Source organism: Macrobrachium rosenbergii, chromosome 44 (genome assembly GCF_040412425.1).
Source record: "Macrobrachium rosenbergii isolate ZJJX-2024 chromosome 44, ASM4041242v1, whole genome shotgun sequence".
Classification (NCBI taxonomy): domain Eukaryota; kingdom Metazoa; phylum Arthropoda; class Malacostraca; order Decapoda; family Palaemonidae; genus Macrobrachium; species Macrobrachium rosenbergii.
The window spans coordinates 1493864-1515526 of NC_089784.1; the positions used below are offsets into that span (position 1 = coordinate 1493864).

At 40.2% G+C, this 21663-nt stretch overlaps 1 protein-coding gene across 1 annotated transcript in view; it reads left to right on the plus strand.

Moving 5' to 3' along the window:
- Window positions 1–2822: 2822 nt before the first annotated feature.
- Window positions 2823–21663, plus strand: part of LOC136829256 (uncharacterized) — a 96143-nt gene continuing 77302 nt past the window's right edge. The window contains 3 exon segments of the mRNA XM_067087600.1: window positions 2823–5327; window positions 5329–6384; window positions 6386–8024. Of these exon segments, the coding sequence (XP_066943701.1) occupies window positions 4467–5327; window positions 5329–6384; window positions 6386–8024 (3556 nt within the window). The 5' untranslated portion in view covers window positions 2823–4466.

Genomic DNA, 21663 nt, shown 5'->3' on the forward strand with positions numbered 1-21663 from the left:
CCAGCTGTAGAGCATCACGAACAATCGACAAGTACTCGGAGATGGCACCATAAAATATGTGGGATGAAATTTTATATGATTACGACAAGGAAAATGAGCAATAACAACCCAGTTAATAATACGTATGAGAAGGAATAGGAAATGGAGCCATCAGAATGAAAATTTTTGAGTCATATAATTATTTTATCAACAATTTATTTATTTATTTTTATGCATTGCATGACCCAGGGACAGACATAGGTAGTAGGTTGTTCGTTACATCGGTTCCGCAATTATACGAAAATACGACGTGGACTTATCTTTGGCACCTTGCACGTATCGAAATATCCTCTTTGGGTTAGTGGGAGATGCATTTTCATTTCCTTATATCTACAGTCAGATTGGACCATTATTGCAAGTTTCTCTATCGTTATGAACAAGTCTCACCCCCTGTTCCATGCCATTGTATCCTCATGTTACCTATTCCCCAGGCGTCCCCTTGTACCATCAAACAAAACCCATCATCCATGCCGATGTATTACACGAGTTAAATCGTTTAGTCTTTATCTCGTCTCCTTACGTGACCAATTCCACAGGTATATCTTTGTATGATTCTCATCCACATCCATACATCGGCAGTTTAAGTTGACACCGCTGTCCACAGTGAACAGGACTGTACGTTGTTCCTCTGGAGGCTACAGCATTCCTCTTGCCAGAGTCCTAATGTATTCCCGCGAGATATTCTTCTTGCATCCCACTGAGTTATCCTACTCACTCCTTCATAAACTCCAGCATCTAACATCGACGCACTCGGCCTAGTGAACAGTAGCGTCAGGTGTTTTATCCGGGGTCTTGGATCCTGTTCCCCCCCATCCTACCATATCCCGACACCCCGTATTTCCCAGTCATCATCCCCTTGTATCATCCCCCATCCGTTCACAAGTAACAGAAACATCCTCGACTCTTGTTGCCCCAGCATCATCCCCATTCCCTTCATCCTACCGTATCCTGACGCAGGCTGTTTCCCAAATATCCTTTTGTGTCGTTCTCTCTCTCTCTCTTCATACATAAACTCCGTGATCTTGCAATCCCAACAACCAGCGTTGCTCCTCACCTGTCAGCCCCGCTAAACTATTTTAATCCTCCTGGCAGAGACTCGCCTCTCACTCGGAGCCAAATCTCGCGGTGCCAACCAAGCTTGCACTGTCCTCTCTCTCTCTCTCTCTCTCTCTCTCTCTCTCTCTCTCTCTCTCTCTCTCCCCGTAACCTTTCCATGTTTGATTTGTGCACTTTATTATTGTTCTCAATATTAACTCAAAAGATTCCTGCTCTCAACAAGTTCCTTACTTAATACATTGATTAACTTTATCTGTTGTTATGAATTACTTTATAAATCACTCTCCTCTCTCTCTCTCTCTCTCTCTCTCTCTCTCTCTCTCTCTCCATGTTTGATTTGTGCACTTGCTTATTGTTCTCAATATTAACTCAAAAGATTCCTGCTCTCAACAAGTTCCTTACTTAATACATTGATTAACCTTTATCTGTTGTTATGAATTACTTTATAAATCACATACAGTGATTAATGATGATTAAAGGTACGTGAAATACATGTAATGTTATTGTGCCTTAAATATTGAGAAAGATCTTATCTTCTCATTTGATCCGTTTGGGCGTCGTTTCTCCTCCATTACACGGAATTTCACCGACTGACCTATTCCCACGAAAACCCGACTTTATTCGTTTTATGGGTACATATTGTGATCAGTTTCAATCTGCGCCATCAACTTCCATACGAAATAATCTTACGTAATCTCCTCCCTTTGTCTCCGGATACCTTTTGCCTTCTTAACTCTCTTTTTTTAATTACCTCTCTCCTCTCTTCTCACTGTCCTTTCCGGTCATCTCATTCTTAGCTTTAGAATGCTGGCTAGCACCAAAACAATTTGTTACGTAAGGTTAATTTATCTCTTGTACAGTCCTTACCCTTATTTCTTTATTTGGTCTAATATCTCTCTCTCTCTCTCTCTCTCTCTCTCTCTCTCTCTCTCTCTCTCTCTCTCTCTCTCTCTCTCTCTCTCGTCGTCTTCGCCATTTTTTTATTATTCCATCCAGCATCTGAGATTATTCTCGTTCTCTCTCCTCTCTACGTAATCAGTTTTCTCTTCTCATTCTGTCAGTGCCTTATCGCCATTCGATTATCATTCCCTCCATCATCATCACCATTTTGTCTTGCTAAGACGTCATTATTAAATATAACTCCCCGAAAAACACTTCCAACTTTCTCACGCTCAGTGTTCTGTCGTTGTCCCCACTGAGTTTTAATTCGTTCCCGCACGTTTATCACTACCTCAGTACTCGGAAATTCATCATAATTCTCTCTCTCTCTCTCTCTCTCTCTCTCTCTCTCTCTCTCTCTCTCTCTCTCTCTCTCTCAGTGCAAGATTCCCGTTGTTATCGTCTCATTCTTCGCGTATCGCCTTCGTTTATATCCCAACTTCAGCCTCCTTTTTCCCCATCCACTTCCCTCCCTTTGGCACCGTAACTTGGCTAAACTTCTCCTGACACCAACGCTTTCCCTTTGGCACCAGGGGTAATTTATCCCCCTCCCTTTCCAACCAGATAACAACCCCCCCCCCCCACTGTTTCCCAAGCTCCGAGTGACTCCAACATAGCGCCGTGGCACCACAAACCTGATCTTGGCATTCCCCTTCCTTCCTAGGCCGTACCCCATTCCCCAGGGGTAGGCGGGCACCATACCCCCCCCCCCTGCCCCCTTCCTTCCCCATGCTACTGAGTGGGCAGTTAAAGGGTTTGTGGGTCGCTCCGAAATGCCCCCCAGAGAAGAGTGAGGTTCGGGGGAGAGTAGATGCCACGGGGAACGAGATGGCGCTCGACAAATAACACGAACGACTTGCAATCACTGTGAGACATTTATTGTGGGAAGCATTTCATGTGAAACTCTAAAAGGATCTAAAAGGTACACACGGAATACGATACGGCTCACGATGCAATGAAGTGAAATACGCGAAAGAAACGTTGTGATTGAGAAAACAGCTCTGAAGGAACCTACAGGATCCTATAGGAATACGCTCCATTGTAAGGTGAGGTGCAAGTCTAAATACACGGACGAATATCTATGAAATATCAAACCAACTCCTGTGGATCTAAAAGACACTTCACAAAATCTCCTCGAAACTGAATGAAGTGAAATGAGAATTATCTATTGGCAATAGAGAAAAAAAAAAGTCTTGGAGCCAAAGTACGATAAAAAATACTCTTCAAAAATAGAGTGAAGTGTAAAGAAGTTTGTCTTTTCGAAATCGAAAATAAGCTAGCGAAGTGGAAGTGGTATTCTTTGATGACTACAAAAAAGTGGAAAAACGACAACTTGAAGTGATACGGAGAAAGAAAACTCACAAGAGAAAAGAAATTTGTTAACGTAAAGAAAGGATAAATTAATGTTGTAACTGATTTCGGTCGCTGTCGGGTCTAAGATTGCCACTGAAAAATAGGTTGTGAAGTTGAGTAATCAACAGCCCAATGGAAATTCAGTAAAGAGATCGAGAAGAGAAAACTTAAGAATGAAAAGCCTATTGTAAAGGAAAGTAGTGAAGAAGGAGCCAACGACAGTGCATAATACGAAAGACATCCGAATTTAAACGAAACATTGTTGTTAATGAAGAGAAGAAACTTGTGCAGTTGTTATCAGAGTTCTTACCCCGTGCTGGCGAAGGGAAACGCATATAATGGGAAAAAAATAGATTAAGAGGAAAAAAATCTCTATAGTAAGACTATGCAAGCAAAATAAGGCTGGTACTTATTAGTCTTGCAACTGTTAATTAGCATAAGTTCATAGAGTAAGGAAATAAATAGAAAAGTCTATCTCCTTTTAAGAAAGTTAGGCTAAACTTGTCAAGCATAAATTTATGAAAATCTTGATAACCGTATTTTTATGCTAAAGGGAAAATATTTAAGAGACTGATTGTTGATATGAACTGAGCAAGTAGCACTGATCAATGACTGGCCATAAAGGTTATATGACAGTAAATATTAAAACTTCTAATGCTTTCTGCTATTAGCCTGTTAGGGAGAAAAAAACTAAGCATCAGTGAATGGGAATCTAAGTGAACAGAATTAGAAGTAGATGTAGGAGGCCTCTAAATGTCAAACAGAGATTTTTGAGAGCTGTTTCAAGATTGTGAAAAATATTATACAAGTGGCCACGCCAGTGTTTTGATTCGTTAGTGTGATACAAGGGGATTAGTATGTGATATATTCTTGTTGAAGTTATATTCTTTGTGATACTAGATTTAGGATACATTAATCCTGAGTGTGAGAAAAACAATACACTTGTGTAAATCACCGAAATTTTTTTTTTTTTTGCTTGTTAAGTTTATTGCTCTGGTAGAAGGTGCAGAGCATCTTGCCAACGAACGCACGGTTTTTCAGGCTTATATTATTCGCACCGTGAACCCCACCCATTCAGAATGCCGGTTTCTCCTTACCTGACGCAAACGTCCTACGCCGTCCGCCCTTACCCAAGGAGCAACATCACTACCTCGACTCCGAGTTGCTCCGTCGCCTCCAGATACGGCGTCGCCGACACCTCTGCTACGTCTGCCCTCACGGGCGGCTACAAAGCAGGTGGGTATGGCAAATCGAAACTGCCCATAGCTGACGAAATCTCGTTGCCGAAGAGCAAAAATTACAACGTGGGGCGGTACAAGTCGTCAGACAACATTCCCGAGAGCCAGACCTTGCTCGAGCTCAGACTCAAGAAGTCAAGCTCCAACTCGGCTCTCTTCTCTGGAAACAATACGAACATTCTGAAGAATTTCAGCTTGCCCGACGAGAAGGTCCGAGTGTGTCCTTATCTTCCCCCGAAACCCAGGGTGGAGGAACGCAAGTTCTGCGGTAAGTCGGGGGGCGTGTCAGTCTTCGCCAGTCAGTACCTGGCGAAGGTGAACAGGGGGCGAGATTTCCGCCCCAGAGAAATAGACACGCGAGACATCAACACAACCGTCAAGCCGAGGATTACGCCAGGATTTCAAAACAACGAAGAAAGTCTCCCCCTGACGAGAAGCAGTAGGCACGTCGTTCGACTAACGATCAAAAGACTGGAAGCCGAAGACCCATTCGTGGTGAAGGACAAGACCATCAAGACCATCGCTCAAAGACTCATTGAAAAATACACCGACAAGGAGAAAAAGACTGACCCTTATGAATACGTTCCCCGAAAACGTCTCTACGAAGACAGCGACAACAAAGACTCGAGCGACATTTCTGTCAGTATCGCCGTCCTCGTCGATGACCACGCCTCCTTCGTCATCCGAGACCGTCCCACCCCCCTCCTCATCAATCGCAACTCCTTCGATTGCTTCTGAAAGTGCGGCAAATAGTTCCCACCGGGAGCAAACACTCGCGGCAACTCAGCCAAGGAAGAAATCTCTGGCGGAATTGCGCGCCACGATGAGTCCACAAAGTTCTTTTGACGACGGGGACGCTGCCTGCAGGCTCTTACGGGCAACCTCGATGGCCGCCAAGAAGAAAGAACTGGAAAACCTCGAAGAAGTGAAAGATGCCATCATCGCGGCGGTTCTTCATCCCGACGTCGACATCGAGTCGGACGAAGAAATGAAGGAACTCGTGCGCGGCGACAAGACCCCGTCCGACTCGTGGAAAGGCAAAAGCTTCGACAAACAGAACGAGAGCTCGGGCGACCACTCTGACGAAGGCAAAACCATCGTCGGTCAGCTCAAAAGATTCGTGAAGAAACAGGTCTCCACGAAGGGGCCGGAGAGGAAGAAGAAGAGCTCGGAGAGAAAGCGTAGCAGCGGCAGTAAAAAATCCAGGAGGGAAAGCAACAAATCAAAGAATCCGAGTGATGGGATTTCGCCGGTTAAGGAAGAGGGCGTAACCGTCGATGCTGCGTCGTCGTCTGCGTCACCAAAGAAGAAAATAAGCCTAAAAGATGACAGCTCCGTCCTCTCGGCTGACCTTATTTTCGGTACAAATAAGTCGAATAAACTTAAGAAGTCTAAGGAAAAGTCAACAAAGGAGGGAGAGGGAGAGACAACGTCAGCACTTCCGAAAGAGGAAAAACGTCCCTCTAGAGAAAGCAGCAAGAAGAGCGGCCTCTCTCTCTTATCACCCAGTCTCGTATATAATAACTTGACTTCCGATGAAGAGAACGAATCCCGCCCGAGAACGCCCACCGAGACAGCAAAGACGAAAGAAAACGCCGCGAAAGACAAATCGTCAGAGAAGACGAAAGAAGAAGAAGAAGGAGTGACCGAAAAAAGTCAGACGAGCCCCGAAGACACACACAACAAGTCAGAGAGCGAAGGGGCCAAAGAAAAAGGGGAAAAAGCAATTTCGAAGATTCCCAAGCTAAAAAAGAAAGTTAAGAAAGGACCTCCTCCTCCTCCTCCTCCCTCCCGCCGGGGGGGAGGGGGAGGGGGCGAAGGAGGTCCATCCCGAGATAAAAGTCTCCCCGGTCGGGTCTCCTCCATCAGACACACGTCCCGAGAGACCAGCGGCGGCGGCGGCATCGGAGGAAAAAGTCCCTGATTTTAAGGAGGCGAGAGAGGCAGACACTCTTCGCGGGATAAATAAAAAGAATAGCAGCAAAACTTCCACGACTGGGAAAGACATCGAAACTTCCGATCACCAGCCCGATTCGACATCTCGCACCGGGCCTAAAAACTCCATCGCCGGAAAAGAAATTAAGTCCGTCAGACCCGAAAAATCTTTACCTGACGATAAAAAGGAAAAACTCTTGGGGGAAAAGTCTCAGAGCGATCTCTCTGTCGAATTAAAGACAAGTAAGAAGTCGGCGAAGGAGATCACTCGAGGCAATAAAGATGAAAATGCTGTCAAACCGAAAGTGTCTGGGAAGAGTGAAGATGCTCCCGCGGACAATGCCTTTCCTCTTCTGGTCGCGAAGGATGAAGTTCGGGATACAGCGGCGAATAGAGAGAATGAAATCGTGAGCGATGGTGCGGGAACGGAGATAAATAGCGTCGCTGTTAAAACTCTAATAAGCGATTCGACCAAGGATAATGAAAGAGACGATGCAGGTTTAACAAAGAAAAAAATAAGTTTCAAGAAGCCGTCGTCGTCGAGAGCGCCGAAAACAGAAGAGTCCAAACCAGCGGAGGTAATCGGTAAGAATGATCCTGAAACCAAAGACGTCATATTATCATCCGCAGACGAAGAGGCCGCATGCAAAGATGAAACAGGCAAAGAGAGCCAGATAGCAGAAGTAAACAAGGATGAAAATAAATCAGAAGACAAGGAAGATAAACAAGGGGAGTTGCCAAACGGTGCCATGGCGGGCAAAAAAGCGCTGAAGAGACCCCGCCAAGTGGGACCGCCTGTGCCACAACAAGAGAATAAGATAGGCAACGTGGAGCTCTTGAACGCGCGCAAGATTTTGAAGAGACCCATCAAGAAGGCTCTGGGCGTCGCACCTGCCGCCGAAGAGAATTTAGAGCAGCCCACAACACCGGAGGACCCGAACAAGAAGTTATGGAAGAGACCCATAGCTCAGCTGGTCCCTCCGAAGGACGGGGACCAATTCCTTCAGGCTAGGAATGTGCTGAAGAAGCCAGTGAAGCCAAAGGCTCCCCCAGAGGAGAAGAGCGACAAGCCCACTGGAAAGCTCCCAGAGCTGAAAGTGGTAAAAAAATTCAGAAAGCCGGGAACGCCAGCAGCCCAGCAGCAGAGGGAAGAAAGCGACAAGGATGGTCAGAAACCGAGATCCCGCTCTCCCTCGTCCTCCGACGAGGAGGATGAGGGAGGAGCGAGAAAGGCAGAACGACAGAGGCGGCCTCCTAAGTCTCGGTCGTCGAAGGACCAGAAGAAAACTCCCAGTCCTTCATCACAGTCTCCTTCCGGGACGACCAAAGAGCAAGGGTCTGAGAAGGATCCGAAACTAAGTGCTTGTCAGTCAGCAGACTCTGGGTATGGGTCGAGTCCCAGCACTCCCCAACCCACCCAGACTATGCCGACTGACAACAAGAGCGAAGAAGAAATTTGTACGGGTAAGTACATTCGTTATTTTCTAATGCCAAAAGAAATCACAAGCAAGGAATGTCAACTTTATTATAGTGAATTAGGCAGGAATCTGACGGAGTAATGCCACGGCAAAAATTTTGCCATTCAAAAAAAGTGCCAGGGGAATTGCATAGGTATCTGAGAGCATCACAGACCAACAAATCGTCATCATCTTAGATTAAGCCGTCTTATACCTGACAACCACAAGCCTACAATTACTACTACCATTACCATTGCTATTACCACCATTACTACCACCAACGCTTTATTTTCTTGTTATTATTGTTTTGATAAAGTCATCCACAGCTACCATTATTGCTACTTTTGATACTCCTAAGAAGATTACCTTTTGTGCTGATTCAAATGACAGATAAGTAATGAAAAAAGTAAAGTGTGAAAGCACTCTTAAATAAGTCATTTTTTAAAGTGAAATTGGGTGTCGCAGAAAAAGTGTTACAGCAGAAGGCCTCTCATATTCTGGAGCCACGAGAATACATTCATGAGAGAGGTGAATGATGCATTGATGATCAACACACTACTTAAGAGTCCAGTGGTTTGGCATATAAAGGAAGATTTCTACGTGAGAATCCATCCTTCACTCAGCAAGACCGAAAATGGAGAAGAAATGGCGAAAAGAAAGTAGCTGGTATTTACAGTAAATATCCATCAATGAAAGTAAATAATGAACTGATGAAAATGAAAATAACATTTACCAAATTCCCCACCCCCCAAAAGTAGTAAAAATAAATCCAGACCGCCAAGTGCATATACTGTCCGTAAAGGTAAATGGAATCCAGTGACAGACTGATTTAAGACCCTAAATAGGTACTCTAATCTCCAGTGACTGATTGATTTAAGATCCTAAATAGGTACTCCAAGATTAATCGTAAGACGAATATTTGCCCACTTATACTTAGAAGTCTGAACACATAGCATGAGCACAGTCTTGTCACCAAAGATCCATAACATATCCTGAAGAGTATTATCCGAAAACAACGTCTCATGTTGCTCAGTCTTTGGAAAGGCAGAGAACCCAGTTCCAATCATCTCTCACTGATATTCAAGATATAAATTAAAATATTTCTTTCAGGACTTTCAGAACATTTTGAAATAATGGCCCCAAGAATCTTTCATGTACATTTAAGAACATCATCGAACTGCAACCTATTAGCAATGAATAAAATTTGATGGAGCTCTTAAAATGCACAGAAACAAGGGTTTCGGGAATCTCTAGCGCACGGTGACGAATACATTCCGTGCGTTTGGAATCTTTAGAAATAATAATAATGGTTCCAAGAACCCCTCATGAAACTGAAGTAAATTAGTCGAGGCTTTTAGAATTCCTGGAAATAATGGTTCCAAGAATGCCATTCAAAAGCAACGCCTCATCTCGTGCTGACGCCTCCGTCTCTCACCCCTCGTCGCTTTCCTCTCTATTAGAGGAACCTCGAGCTTCGACACAATCGTCCATTTATTAAAGTCTCATTAAAAGCTCGTTTCATTATCTGTCTCTCTCTCTCTCTCTCTCTCTCTCTCTCTCTCTCTCTTTTCCCTCGTTTATCGGCTCCGAAGGAGGGGAAATTACATTCTCCCATTCATAAGCAGTTATCTTTCTGTTTACGCGCCTCGATTGGGAATCAAACAGCCATCCATCGATAATGGCTCCGCGAGCGTCCACACGAAGGAGGGGGACTTGGACGGCCGCGAAATTCAATTATCTTTAAATAAAGACATGAAAGAAAAACCTGCGGGCATTCCGACGGCGTGAGGGGTACAGACGAGAAGGAGATAAACGGCAAATTAGATGCGTCGGAGAAGTGAGACATTTGCTCTTGGTGCTCGTAGATTTTGGGGCGGATCTCTCTCTCCCAGGAGGGAAGATCAGCGGGACCAGGGTGGCGTTTTGGTGACTAATGCTCATTTGCCTGTTTGGGGAATCTAAGTCTGAAATATAGTTACGAAATGTATTTCATCTGACGTGTTTCTACAGTGTGTGACGGGGAACGATTTTGGAAACGCATCGTGAGAATGATATTTAGGAGAATGTTGTATCACTTGAATACGTTTCAGTTTTATTCATCTGATGTATAATTTTATATACATTTCCTATACATATTATATGTGTCTGAATTTCTGTATACGTTATAGGTTATTGGTTGCCTTGTTGAATATATATATGTATATATATATATATATATATATATATATATATATATATATATATATATATATACATACACATATATTCAGCAAGGTAACCAATGACCTATAACGTATAAAAAATATAGACGTAAACAGTATGTATTGGAAATGTATATAAAATTATAATAAGGAATAGACTGACCATAGATATGGTCAGTCTAGTATATATATATATATATATATATATATATATATATATATATATATATATATATATATATATATATATATATATATATATATATATATAAAAGTATATTCAATGTAACCAATAACCTATAACGTATACAAAAAATAGACACATACAGTATGCATTGGAAATATATATAAAATTATAACAAGGAGTAGACTGACCACACTAAACAATGTAAACGAAAGTAATCATAAGTATATAACAATAACAACCATTTCCCTGACATCAACAGAATTTGGTTTGGAATAAGCAATAAAAGAATCTTTCTCCTGACAACGAATTGATCGTTACAATCAATTTACAATTAGAAGCAACTTCAAGAGACAATTCAGAGAACTTGGGGCATCCCAAAAAAGAACAGAGAAAAGGATCAAGAGACAACACACGGCAGAGACAAGAAGGGGAAGTGAGAAAAAGGAGGAGAATAATTTAGCTGACGAAAAATAAAAGTGGGGAGAGAGAAAAACCGCTGGAAGTTTTTCCTCGCAAGGTAACCACAAAGAGGGGGACAAAAATAATATCCCTTTGTTACCTCGGGTAAAAATAAAATAAAAAAACGAGGAACAGGGGAAACGAAAGAGAGAGAGGGGAAATAATAAAATAATAGAGTCAGGGAGAAAAAAAAAATATTTCTCATCTTCTGAACCAGATGGAACACGCCCGATTCTTAACCCATCTCCCTCTTAATTATGAAAATCCTGTGCCATCGGCGGACACGCCCACAAACACGCACGGGGACACGCAAATATCTCCTCGGCGTCCTCCTATCTTTAATTTCTCGTCAGAGGTGATTCTCATCGGCAGGAGTAAAATGATGGTGCTTCATCCTTTATCCAAAATAAAAAATTAAAAAAATAAAGAAGAAGAGAAGACGCGATCAAGGAGATCCGAAAGGGAAGTAAATGAGTTGTGAAACGAAAGGATCCTTTTGTTTCAGGTGACGTTCTAATTGCAATCAAGAGTTCCTGCTGGCAAAGAAGGAGAGAGAGAGAGAGAGAGAGAGAGAGAGAGAGAGAGAGAGAGAGAGAGAGAGAGAGAGAGAGAGAGAGAGAGAGAGAGAGATTCAGGTTATGATATGCACACATATATATATATATATATATATATATATATATATATATATATATATATATATATATATATATATATATATATATATATATATATATATATATAGAGAGAGAGAGAGAGAGAGAGAGAGAGAGAGAGAGAGAGAGAGAGAGAGAGAGAGAGGAGAGAGAGAGAGAGAGAGAGAGAGATCGTACACTTCTTCAGCGACTGATAGAACGAAAACCTTAACAAAGCCCCAGGTACCTACCGCTAGAATATATTTATATTTATATATATGTATGTATATATATATATATATATATATATATATATATATATATATATATATATATATATATATATATATTTTTTTTTTTTTGAGAGGATACAGGAAGGGACAAGCCAGTATCTTTATTTAGCTCGGCATCAAAGGAAAGGAGAATAAAATGGGTGAGCGTAGGACCCTCCGGTAACATAGAGATGCGACCACCAAATCTAAAGTTTTTATTATCTTGCGTTGGCAAGATCGGATAAACTGTTGACCAGTAGTATTCCAGGTTCCGAAAGTGAAGCCCTTGGACTTGTTAGCTTGCTAGACTTGTTGGACATAGCTGTAGTCTCATCTCTTCCATGGTACAATTTTTCGGTTCCTCAGAAGTCTTCAGCGAAGTGGTTCGTTCGCTTTTCCTCGACCGAAGCAGGATGCCTATATGTGCATAGGCATCCTGCTTCAAGTGCATTTCTGGATCACATGCAACGATTGACAGGAGGTGTACTAGCGAACGGCATCAGATGTTAAGGTTGTTTTTAGCGTTATTTCACATTATTCAGTCAGCTCAACGGGCCCGATAGACGCGGATATTTGTTTCATACTCCTTTAATGTAACTTGGTGTATAGTAGCCGCCTAAATTGATTGTGTTCAGTGATTTATCAGATCACCTTTGGCCGGCAGTTTGTCAGCTCTTCAGGGCTTAGTTATCTGCCCTTCAGAGACAGTCCTGACTTCAACGAATTCTATTTCCGAATCTAATCATTTTTGCAGACTTGCTTCATTTACGTTTGAGTTTTTACTTTGGTTTTTATAGCATTTTGCACATTTGCTTTCCTACTTTTTTCCATTACTTTTATTTATTTCTCGTAGGTAAATTATATTCTGTGTAAGCTTACCTCCGCACGACCGAACGTTTATATCGAATGATAACACCAATCATACCCAGTCCACTTTTGCGAACTACGAAGGAATTTGAAGGTTACTTCAATTACACGTGTCTCCCATTATGCTAAAGTTAGCGCTAAGCATCTGACGCGACTTCAAGTGAAGGTCAGAGTATCTAGTCATGTCAACTAAATAAAATGTGAGATTGCATCACTCAACGAATGGTTGATTAACGGAATCGCTTCAGTGACATGTGTTAGACTATGGAGGAATGGCTACAGTATCTCATTTTTTCTTTTGATTTTAATAATGAAGATAAGGTATCTTTTTTTATTTATTTTCTCGTACATGGCCTCAATATTTAGTGAAAGCTCTATTTTCTTCATCTTAGAGCCTTCGACTCTTGTTAGTGTCAGTATGTGTACCAGAAAGTGAAACTGGCCTTTAGTTTTGCCATAATTTTAATGCATATCTATTCAATCGCACTGTTTATGCCTATGCACAATTTTGTATTCAATTCTGAAGAACTTTTAATAGAAGTCATTGGCTTCTGGTGTCAAGTAGGCGCCAAAAGAGTTTTACGCATTCAGGTACTAATACTACTAATGATACCATTAGTATAGATAACTATTTCCAACTGTCTAACTGACATTAATTTTAACTCTTTGCCCAAGTAAAAACCAAATCTTCTCATGAAGAAGCTGTGAAACAGCTGAACCGAAGGAATAAACGAAATAATATCGTTTGGATTAATATCTGGAAGAGAGAGAGAGAGAGAGAGAGAGAGAGAGAGAGAGAGAGAGAGAGAGAGAGAGAGAGAGAGAGAGAACCAGGCGAATCAACGGAAACTGCCAGACACTAATTTCCTCGCGAGCCGAAAAAGAAGAAAAAGAAAGCCTCTCCTCTCGGGTGTTCCACATCAACTTGGAGTGTAAAAATCAACTAAAACAAACTCTCTAACTCCGAAAACCTACGGAAATAGAAGTTGAAAGTTTGAACAATCTGTTTATTTTACGTGGAAAAGTTGGGCTTGTTTATTTTGTGCATCGCTGGAGATAAACGCCAGAGTTACGGTCGGAGAGATGCTTTCTCTCGCTCCAGCGTTCCCACTGCAACTGATGCTCCGGCTACTGATCCAACGCTCCTTTGTGACGAGCGAACGTGTAGTCAGGCATTCACGTATGCGATTGCAAAGTATAGAAAAGTATAGAAAAATATATATATAAGCATATATATATATATATATATATATATATATATACATATACACACTTACACATATATATATTACTAACAGGACCTTTTTCAAACTGGACGGTACCTAATGGAGTATTTGTTCAGAAAAAGTTACAAGCTTTCTTGGACAAACAGTCCTCATTATCAAGTATCCGTACGGGGAATGTTTGTCCAAGAAAGCTTGTAACTTTTTCTGAATAAATGCTCCATCAGATACCATCCAGTTTGAATGAGGACCTATTAATAATTTTACTAATGCACAGATCAATTGTGTATGTGATAAAGTTAATATATTTATGTGTTTATATATAGTGTGTATGTATGTAAGTGCATTTGTGTCTGTCTGTATATACTGTACATACACATTGTGGTACTGGGCACGTTATATAGCAGCCCTCAAGATTTTGCGTTCCCACTTGGCGATCATCAGGTTTAGCCGGCCGAGCTGACACTACCCGGATTTAACCCCAGAGTTCTGGGTAAGAGTAACTGCTTCCTTGCTGGGTGGTCCACAGTCGAAAATTGCGGCCTTGATCAGGATGAGCACCAGAACTCATTGACAGCAGGTTGATGAATATAGGCTTCAGCTCTGGACGCCTGGGGAACGATCTGGGTTAAAAACTAGCAGGCAACTGAATAGGTTTTAGCCTTAGTCAGATAGGAACTGCGTATTGCATATATATCTATCTATTTATCTATCCATACATGTATATATATATATATATATATATATATATATATATATATATATATATATATATATATATATATATATATATATATATATATATATCTACAAAACATTTATGTATATATGGTTCCAAGAGAGAGAGAGAGAGAGAGAGAGAGAGAGAGAGAGAGAGAGAGAGAGAGAGAGAGAGAGAGAAAAGGACATACAGTGATTACAGCAAATGTCTCTTACCATCCACCTACCAATGTCCGGAAGATATATAGATATACATATAGATGTATAAAAGTTTCGGTTTGTTATAAGTGGGAGGAAAAAGTTGCCCCCAACTTCTGATGGGTTTAGAGATGATATCTGACACAAGTTCTGGACGTCTTGGATAGATTACTTACTCGGGGGGAGAGAGGGGGGGGGGAAGGGCTGTTACCCCAGAGGGGAAGGTGTGGCGCCCCTGGGATCCCATGGGAATAGAAAGAGAGGAGGTAGTGAGGAGCTCCTCGGGGGGGGGGAGAAGGATAGTGCATGTGATAGGATATCGATAAAGTTGAAATAAGGAAAACAGGAGTGCAAACATTTACGTAATGCATCGGCGTTTCTGAGTATCTGGAGAATCTGATACGATTCCTGTATTTACTAATAGAAGGCTTCAAGAAAAGTAATTACCGACTTTCCTCTGATGGAAGAAGGATCTTTCACGACTGAAATATGAAACTGGTAGTTGCAGTCTTAGGGACTGGTGAGTTTTAAATATTAGACAAGTAGTGACTGATGTTGCTGTATTTGACAAATCAAATCCTTGAAAAAATCAAACGACTGATGAATAATAGTTTATCAGTTATTGGCAGTTGATGTAACATAACTGAATAAGCAGTTATGGCTGACTTGTCATGCTGGAAGGATAATTATTGACATAATTCTAATAAGGGAAGAAACATTAACGAATCATTTCTGAAATTTGTTAAGTCCTTAATGACTGATTTAGATTCCTGATACTAGAAGAATTCCTCATGAACAATGTCGGATATCGGAGACATTCCTAATGACAAATGTCTCGTGCTGGAAAAATCCTTAATGAAGGATTTTTGAAGAATTACCAGTGATGAATATCCAAGGTTTGGCTGCCTGAAGTATTACACTCGAGAGTCCTTTTAACACAGTGACATATATATATATATATATATATATATATATATATATATATATATATATATATATATATATATATATATATATATATATATATATATATATATATATATATATAATGTAGATAGATAGATAGACTAATTCAATTATTCTATTATTCATGCTCATAGAATACTAGAGAAAAGGAATATGCTTGGCAGAATATTTAACGACACAGAGAAACTCAAAACATAACGAATAAATCTACAAAAATATCAACACTTCTTGACGGTAACGAACGAAAACAAGGAAAAAAAAAAAGAAAGAAAAACCAAACTCATTCAAGAGCAAGCATCCCAACCACCATCAGTAGACAGGTGGAAAAGGCTGTTTAGACAGCCAATAAACCCATGTGCCGAAATGGAACAGATGCAGAAAACGGCCAAGAAAGGAACACGAGCCAAGTAACAACCGGGTTACATAAAGATGAGAAATTATAAGGGGGGTAGGAGCGAGCCTCGGTAGGAAACGATAAGACTGTGACTCATTGACACGATAAAGGGAGATGTATGGCCGTTCTCGTTCTGGGGGGGTAACGGGGATTGGGAAAGAAAATGGGATCGAGTATAGAAAATGGGATGATCACTCTTAACCCTTGTTTGTTAGGCGTTTTTTTTTTTTTCATCTTAGATTTAACCGGTAAGACTACTTAGATAAATAATTAAACAGAACAAATCCCATTGAAAAAGATCAGTAGAAACGATAGAGCATGCAAGGAGCGTGTATATACCTGCCCAACAACACATTACAAGAGCGTCATGGATTGGATCTGTACCAGGGTACGGTTGAACTTCAAAATGCAATGAACTCTTACGTGATGAATAACCCATCGGACCACGAGACTTCATTGACACCCACCATTAGCATCTTGAAATATGTTACGGACTCGTGCAAACAAACATGTAAATATATAGACGCAGATGAGGGCAACATTCGCTGGTGGAGTTACTAATTTGTACCTATTATCATCGCTGGGAGGTTGATGGTGGGACCTGACCTAATAGCATTACCTAGGTTAGAATTCTTAGAAAGTTTACCTCGGTAGAGGGGACATTCCACTCTAGAGAGAAACGCGGTTTAGATCTCCAGTCAGAGTGGGACACGTTAGGCAAGTTCCTTTACAACCCGCTGAGTTTTTGTTCTCATTTATTGCGAATGAGGTTCCTGGTAGCTAAGTCCATTTTGTCACTATTTTGTTGATGTTCACACTGCAGGTAATTAGCCTTGAGATGTTCCAGCTTTTAGATGAGAAATATATATCATCCCGTATATATATTATATATATAACTCATCAATGCCTTGATGAGTTCCAGTATTTTAGATATATATACATATGTATATATATTAAATATATATATATATATATATATATATATATATATATATATATATATATATATATATATGGAGAGGAGAGAGAGAGAGAGAGAGAGAGAGAGAGAGAGAATTAAGTGTAATTCGATGCCATAAAACGACAATGCTACGGAGAGGCCAAAGGACAACGCCTTTCGCCGCACATAAAATTGGGCGTGATAGCACCATCAGAGGGGCTTTAGGCGGCCGTAAGTGGGCGTGTGGCAGAGTAAGTGGGCTGTTGGAGGTGACAACATTTATACATTCCACTGAAATGAACCAGAAGCTAAATTTACTTTTATAGTGTCCTTATGGCTGCCAAGTCTGCTACGGAATGGTTCAGCTCCCTTACAGTGAGAATATTCTGTATGGAAGTATGTATGTATGTATATGTATGTATGTATGTATGTATGCATGTATGTATACACTGAAACATATATTTATACATATACAGATATAGTATATATATATATAAATTTATATAATTTATATATATATATATATATATATATATATATATATATATATATATATATATATATATATATATATATATATATATATATATATATATATATGTCCACTATTTCAAGATGATACCTCTCTACTTTTCTCATAATAGTGTCTTAAAATACAAGATGCCAAATGCACTTCGGCATGTAATAGTTGTTGCTTATATACGCATACATACATACACATACAAACACACACATATATATATGCGTATACAGTATGTATGTGTGTGTATTTGTATGTATGTAAATACATATATAATGATCAAGAAGAAACCACCTGGAAACCCCCTTAGCCCTGAGTAAAAACTGCTTAGTTTTCACTTAAACTTTGAATTCGTCGTGAATGATAGGATTCTCACAAGTCAAAATGATCTACCAATTTTAATATCAGGTGTAGAGCTATAATAACCACTCATCCTGAAATAAAAATTTCCTCCTGATCAATTTTTCCAATTAAGAATGTTAACTAAAACCTACTATTTCTTATCCACTATTGTAACATTAGGTTAAGAATATCGAGAAAATTAAGATCTGCAAATATAAATAATCTTCCTTTTAGGTGAAAAAGCCTTCTGTTACTTACATTTCCTATGGAAATCCCAGAATTCCTCCAATAAAGACAGTTTCCTTTGAGCTCGAGGAAAACTCGGCTCACACAGTCAGGAAGAGAGAGAGAGAGAGAGAGAGAGAGAGAGAGAGAGAGAGAGAGAGAGAGAGAGAGAGAGAGAGAGAGAGAGAGAGAGAGAGAGGCTGGAATATTGCAGCTTCTAGTTGAACTACAAAGAGTGGAGGTACAGACAGTGGAGAAATGGAACGTTGCCGCTTGAAGTTATTTATACATAAGCATTGCAATGCTACTCTGAATTCTGTTTCATTCTACTGACTCGGAGAGAGAGAGAGAGAGAGAGAGAGAGAGAGAGAGAGAGAGAGATCAAATAAAGCAGCATGTAGCTTTACTACAATGGAAAAAATAAGAGAACGAAATCAAATATTAGGACATACAGCTATAATCCAAAGGAAAATATGAGAGAGAGAGAGAGAGAGAGAGAGAGAGAGAGAGAGAGAGAGAGAGAGAGAGAGAGAGAGAGAGAGAGAGAGAGAGAGAGAGAGAGAGAGCTTTACTACAATGGAAAAAATAAAAGAACGGAATCAAATATTAGGACATACAGCTATAATCCAAAGGAAAATATAAGAGAGAGAGAGAGAGAGAGAGAGAGAGAGAGAGAGAGAGAGAGAGAGAGAGAGAGAGAGAGAGAGAGCTTTACTACAATGGAAAAAAATAAAAGAACGGAATCAAATATTAGGGCATACAGCTATAATCCAAAGGAAAATATAAGAGAGAGAGAGAGAGAGAGAGAGAGAGAGAGAGAGAGAGAGAGAGAGAGAGAGAGAGAGAGAGAGAGCTTTACTACAATGGAAAAATAAAAGAACGGAAAAATATTAGGACATACAGCTATAATACAAAGGAAAATATAAGAGAGAGAGAGAGAGAGAGAGAGAGAGAGAGAGAGAGAGAGAAACCAAATATTGGGGCATGCAGCTATAATACAAAGGAAAAAAAAGATAGAGAGAGAGAGAGAGAGAGAGAGAGAGAGAGAGAGAGAGAGAGATGAAATGCTGCAACTTCATGATCGTTCTAAATGCATGCCGGTATTCTAACTTTCGCTTGCTCGACAGATTCCGGGAATCCGAAGGGAACAGGCGTTCTGTTTTTGAAATAATCCAAACATTTTACGTATATGTTATTCCTTGTGATTTCACTGGCGAGATGAACTGCATTGTTAGGCGTTTGTTTGTTTTGCTGACAACGCGTGAGCTTTATTTGACGGTTTTAATTGCTTATGCCGTTGTTCATTCTTTCAAGCATATTCCCTTTGCGTTAATTCCTTTGGTAAATATTTTTATGCCGGCTGTGAAAACGGTTATTTAAAAACTTTCAAGGATGTTTTTCGTAAAACTGCTTTTGTTTTTATCCCCTTTTGATTGAAGTCTTTGTTTTATTCATGCACAAACTACCCTGACTTACTGGTTCACTGGTACGATGCCAAAAAGAAAATGCCTCGCCTCCAAATTGTCTTTTTTTTTTTTTTTTTTTTTTATTCTTTTGTACTCCTTGGCTGCTATTTTGCAATTTTTTTCCATCTCAGTGTAAAAATTATGTAGCTTTACTTTGATTTGTTATATAATCGAGTAACGTCTTTTATATGACATTTATTGTCGCAGTATGCAATTTGGATGGACAGATATAAAGATGGATAGATAGATATAGAGATTGAGAAACAGGGAGAATCTGACGATAAAATAATATTACAATGAAACAATAAGAATGTAGGTTGAGAGAGAGAGAGAGAGAGAGAGAGAGAGAGAGAGAGAGAGAGAGAGAGAGAGAGAGAGAGAGAGAGAGAGAGTTGTAGAAAAGATATTTGTAAAAAAAAAAACTATGCAGTTCCAAACTTTATGCTACAATTTCTTTCCCCGTTTCCCCTCCTCTTCCTTCTTCATTGCCAGTCACCAACTTACCCTTCGAATTCCCTCTTCCTTGTAAGCCATTTTCAATAAACAGTGACCCATTAAAGTCCTCCGTACGCCCGTTGTTATCTGCCATCAACTACAATGGGCGGAGAGGGGAGAGGGCGAATAGCACCGTAATGTCGAGGCAGAGAGACAAAAACGCAAGTACAAAAACACACACGCATATATATATATATATATATATATATATATATATATATATATATATATATATATATATATATATATATATATATATATACACACACACACACACACACACACAATAGGGTTGAATTTATATTAATGATTACAAATACTGCAACTAGTTTTCCCAGTTACATGCATTTGGTGCTCTTTGGAAAGCTTTGGATATTTTAAAGAAAATATATATCAACTTTAATCTGCCAGCGATTCGGGAGAGCTGTTACGTAACTCTCGAAACGGATACTACTACTAATATAAAAGCAAAACAAGTGGTACAGGGGTTCTCTCTCTCTCTCTCTCTCTCTCTCTCTGTCTCTCTCTCTCTTCTTCCTCCTTTCTTCTTCATATTTTTGTTGTTATAGAAGTGACTTACGCTCAATCCAGAGCGTACTCTCGCATCTCGATCGGTCCTCATAACCAGGCTTGAATTTCCGTCTGTTCATTCACACACCAACGACCTTTTGTCCTATTAGACCAGGCTGCTTTTGGGCAGTCATGCCAGTGTTGATTTCTCTCGGTGTTTTTGTCCACGATTAAGAAGTATCTCTCTCTCTCTCTCTCTCTCTCTCTCTCTCTCTCTCTCTCTCTCTCTCTCTCTCTCTCTCTTTTCCTTATCTACGTAATTAAGTCAAGCAGGAACTCTGCAACATTTACTTTCTCTATTGTGACTGTCGCTGTCTTTCCCTGTATATTTGTACATTAAGATGCAGTACAGTTCTCTCTCTCTCTCTCTCTCTCTCTCTCTCTCTCTCTCTCTCTCTCTCTCTCTCTCAGTGTCTGCAGAATCGTGTAGACTTTAGAGCTGCGCAATACTTATTAGGGAATGTCACAAAGTTGCAAATTTTCCTTTTAACCCGCTCTCACTGCCTATTTCTTTATCTCCTTTCTTTGCAAGTCACCTGGAAGCTGCAACATTCCATTTGATCTCTCTCTCTCTCTCTCTCTCTCTCTCTCTCTCTCTCTCTCTCTCTCTCTGCCTTTATCTCCATTCTTTGTAGTGCATCTGCAGTAATGTTAGCGTTCCCCCTCTCTTTCTCTCTTTTTTTTTTTTTTCCTGCGTTCCTCCTCTTCCTCCTCTTCTTCCTCCTTTCAGATGTAAATGAGAAGGTGTGCATTGTTATTTCACTTTGTTCCTCTAATTCAATAGTCTCTGGAATTGCAATGACAGGGATGTAATTATTTTGGCATCGGTTTGTCGAAGCGAGACGATGAACCAGTGTTGGGATGCGTCAAGACGCATTTTCTTGAATGGAATTGTTTTTATTCTTTAATGAAATTGTGTTTGTTTTGCCACACGAAAGTTTTTCGATTAAGACTGACAAGGCCCAC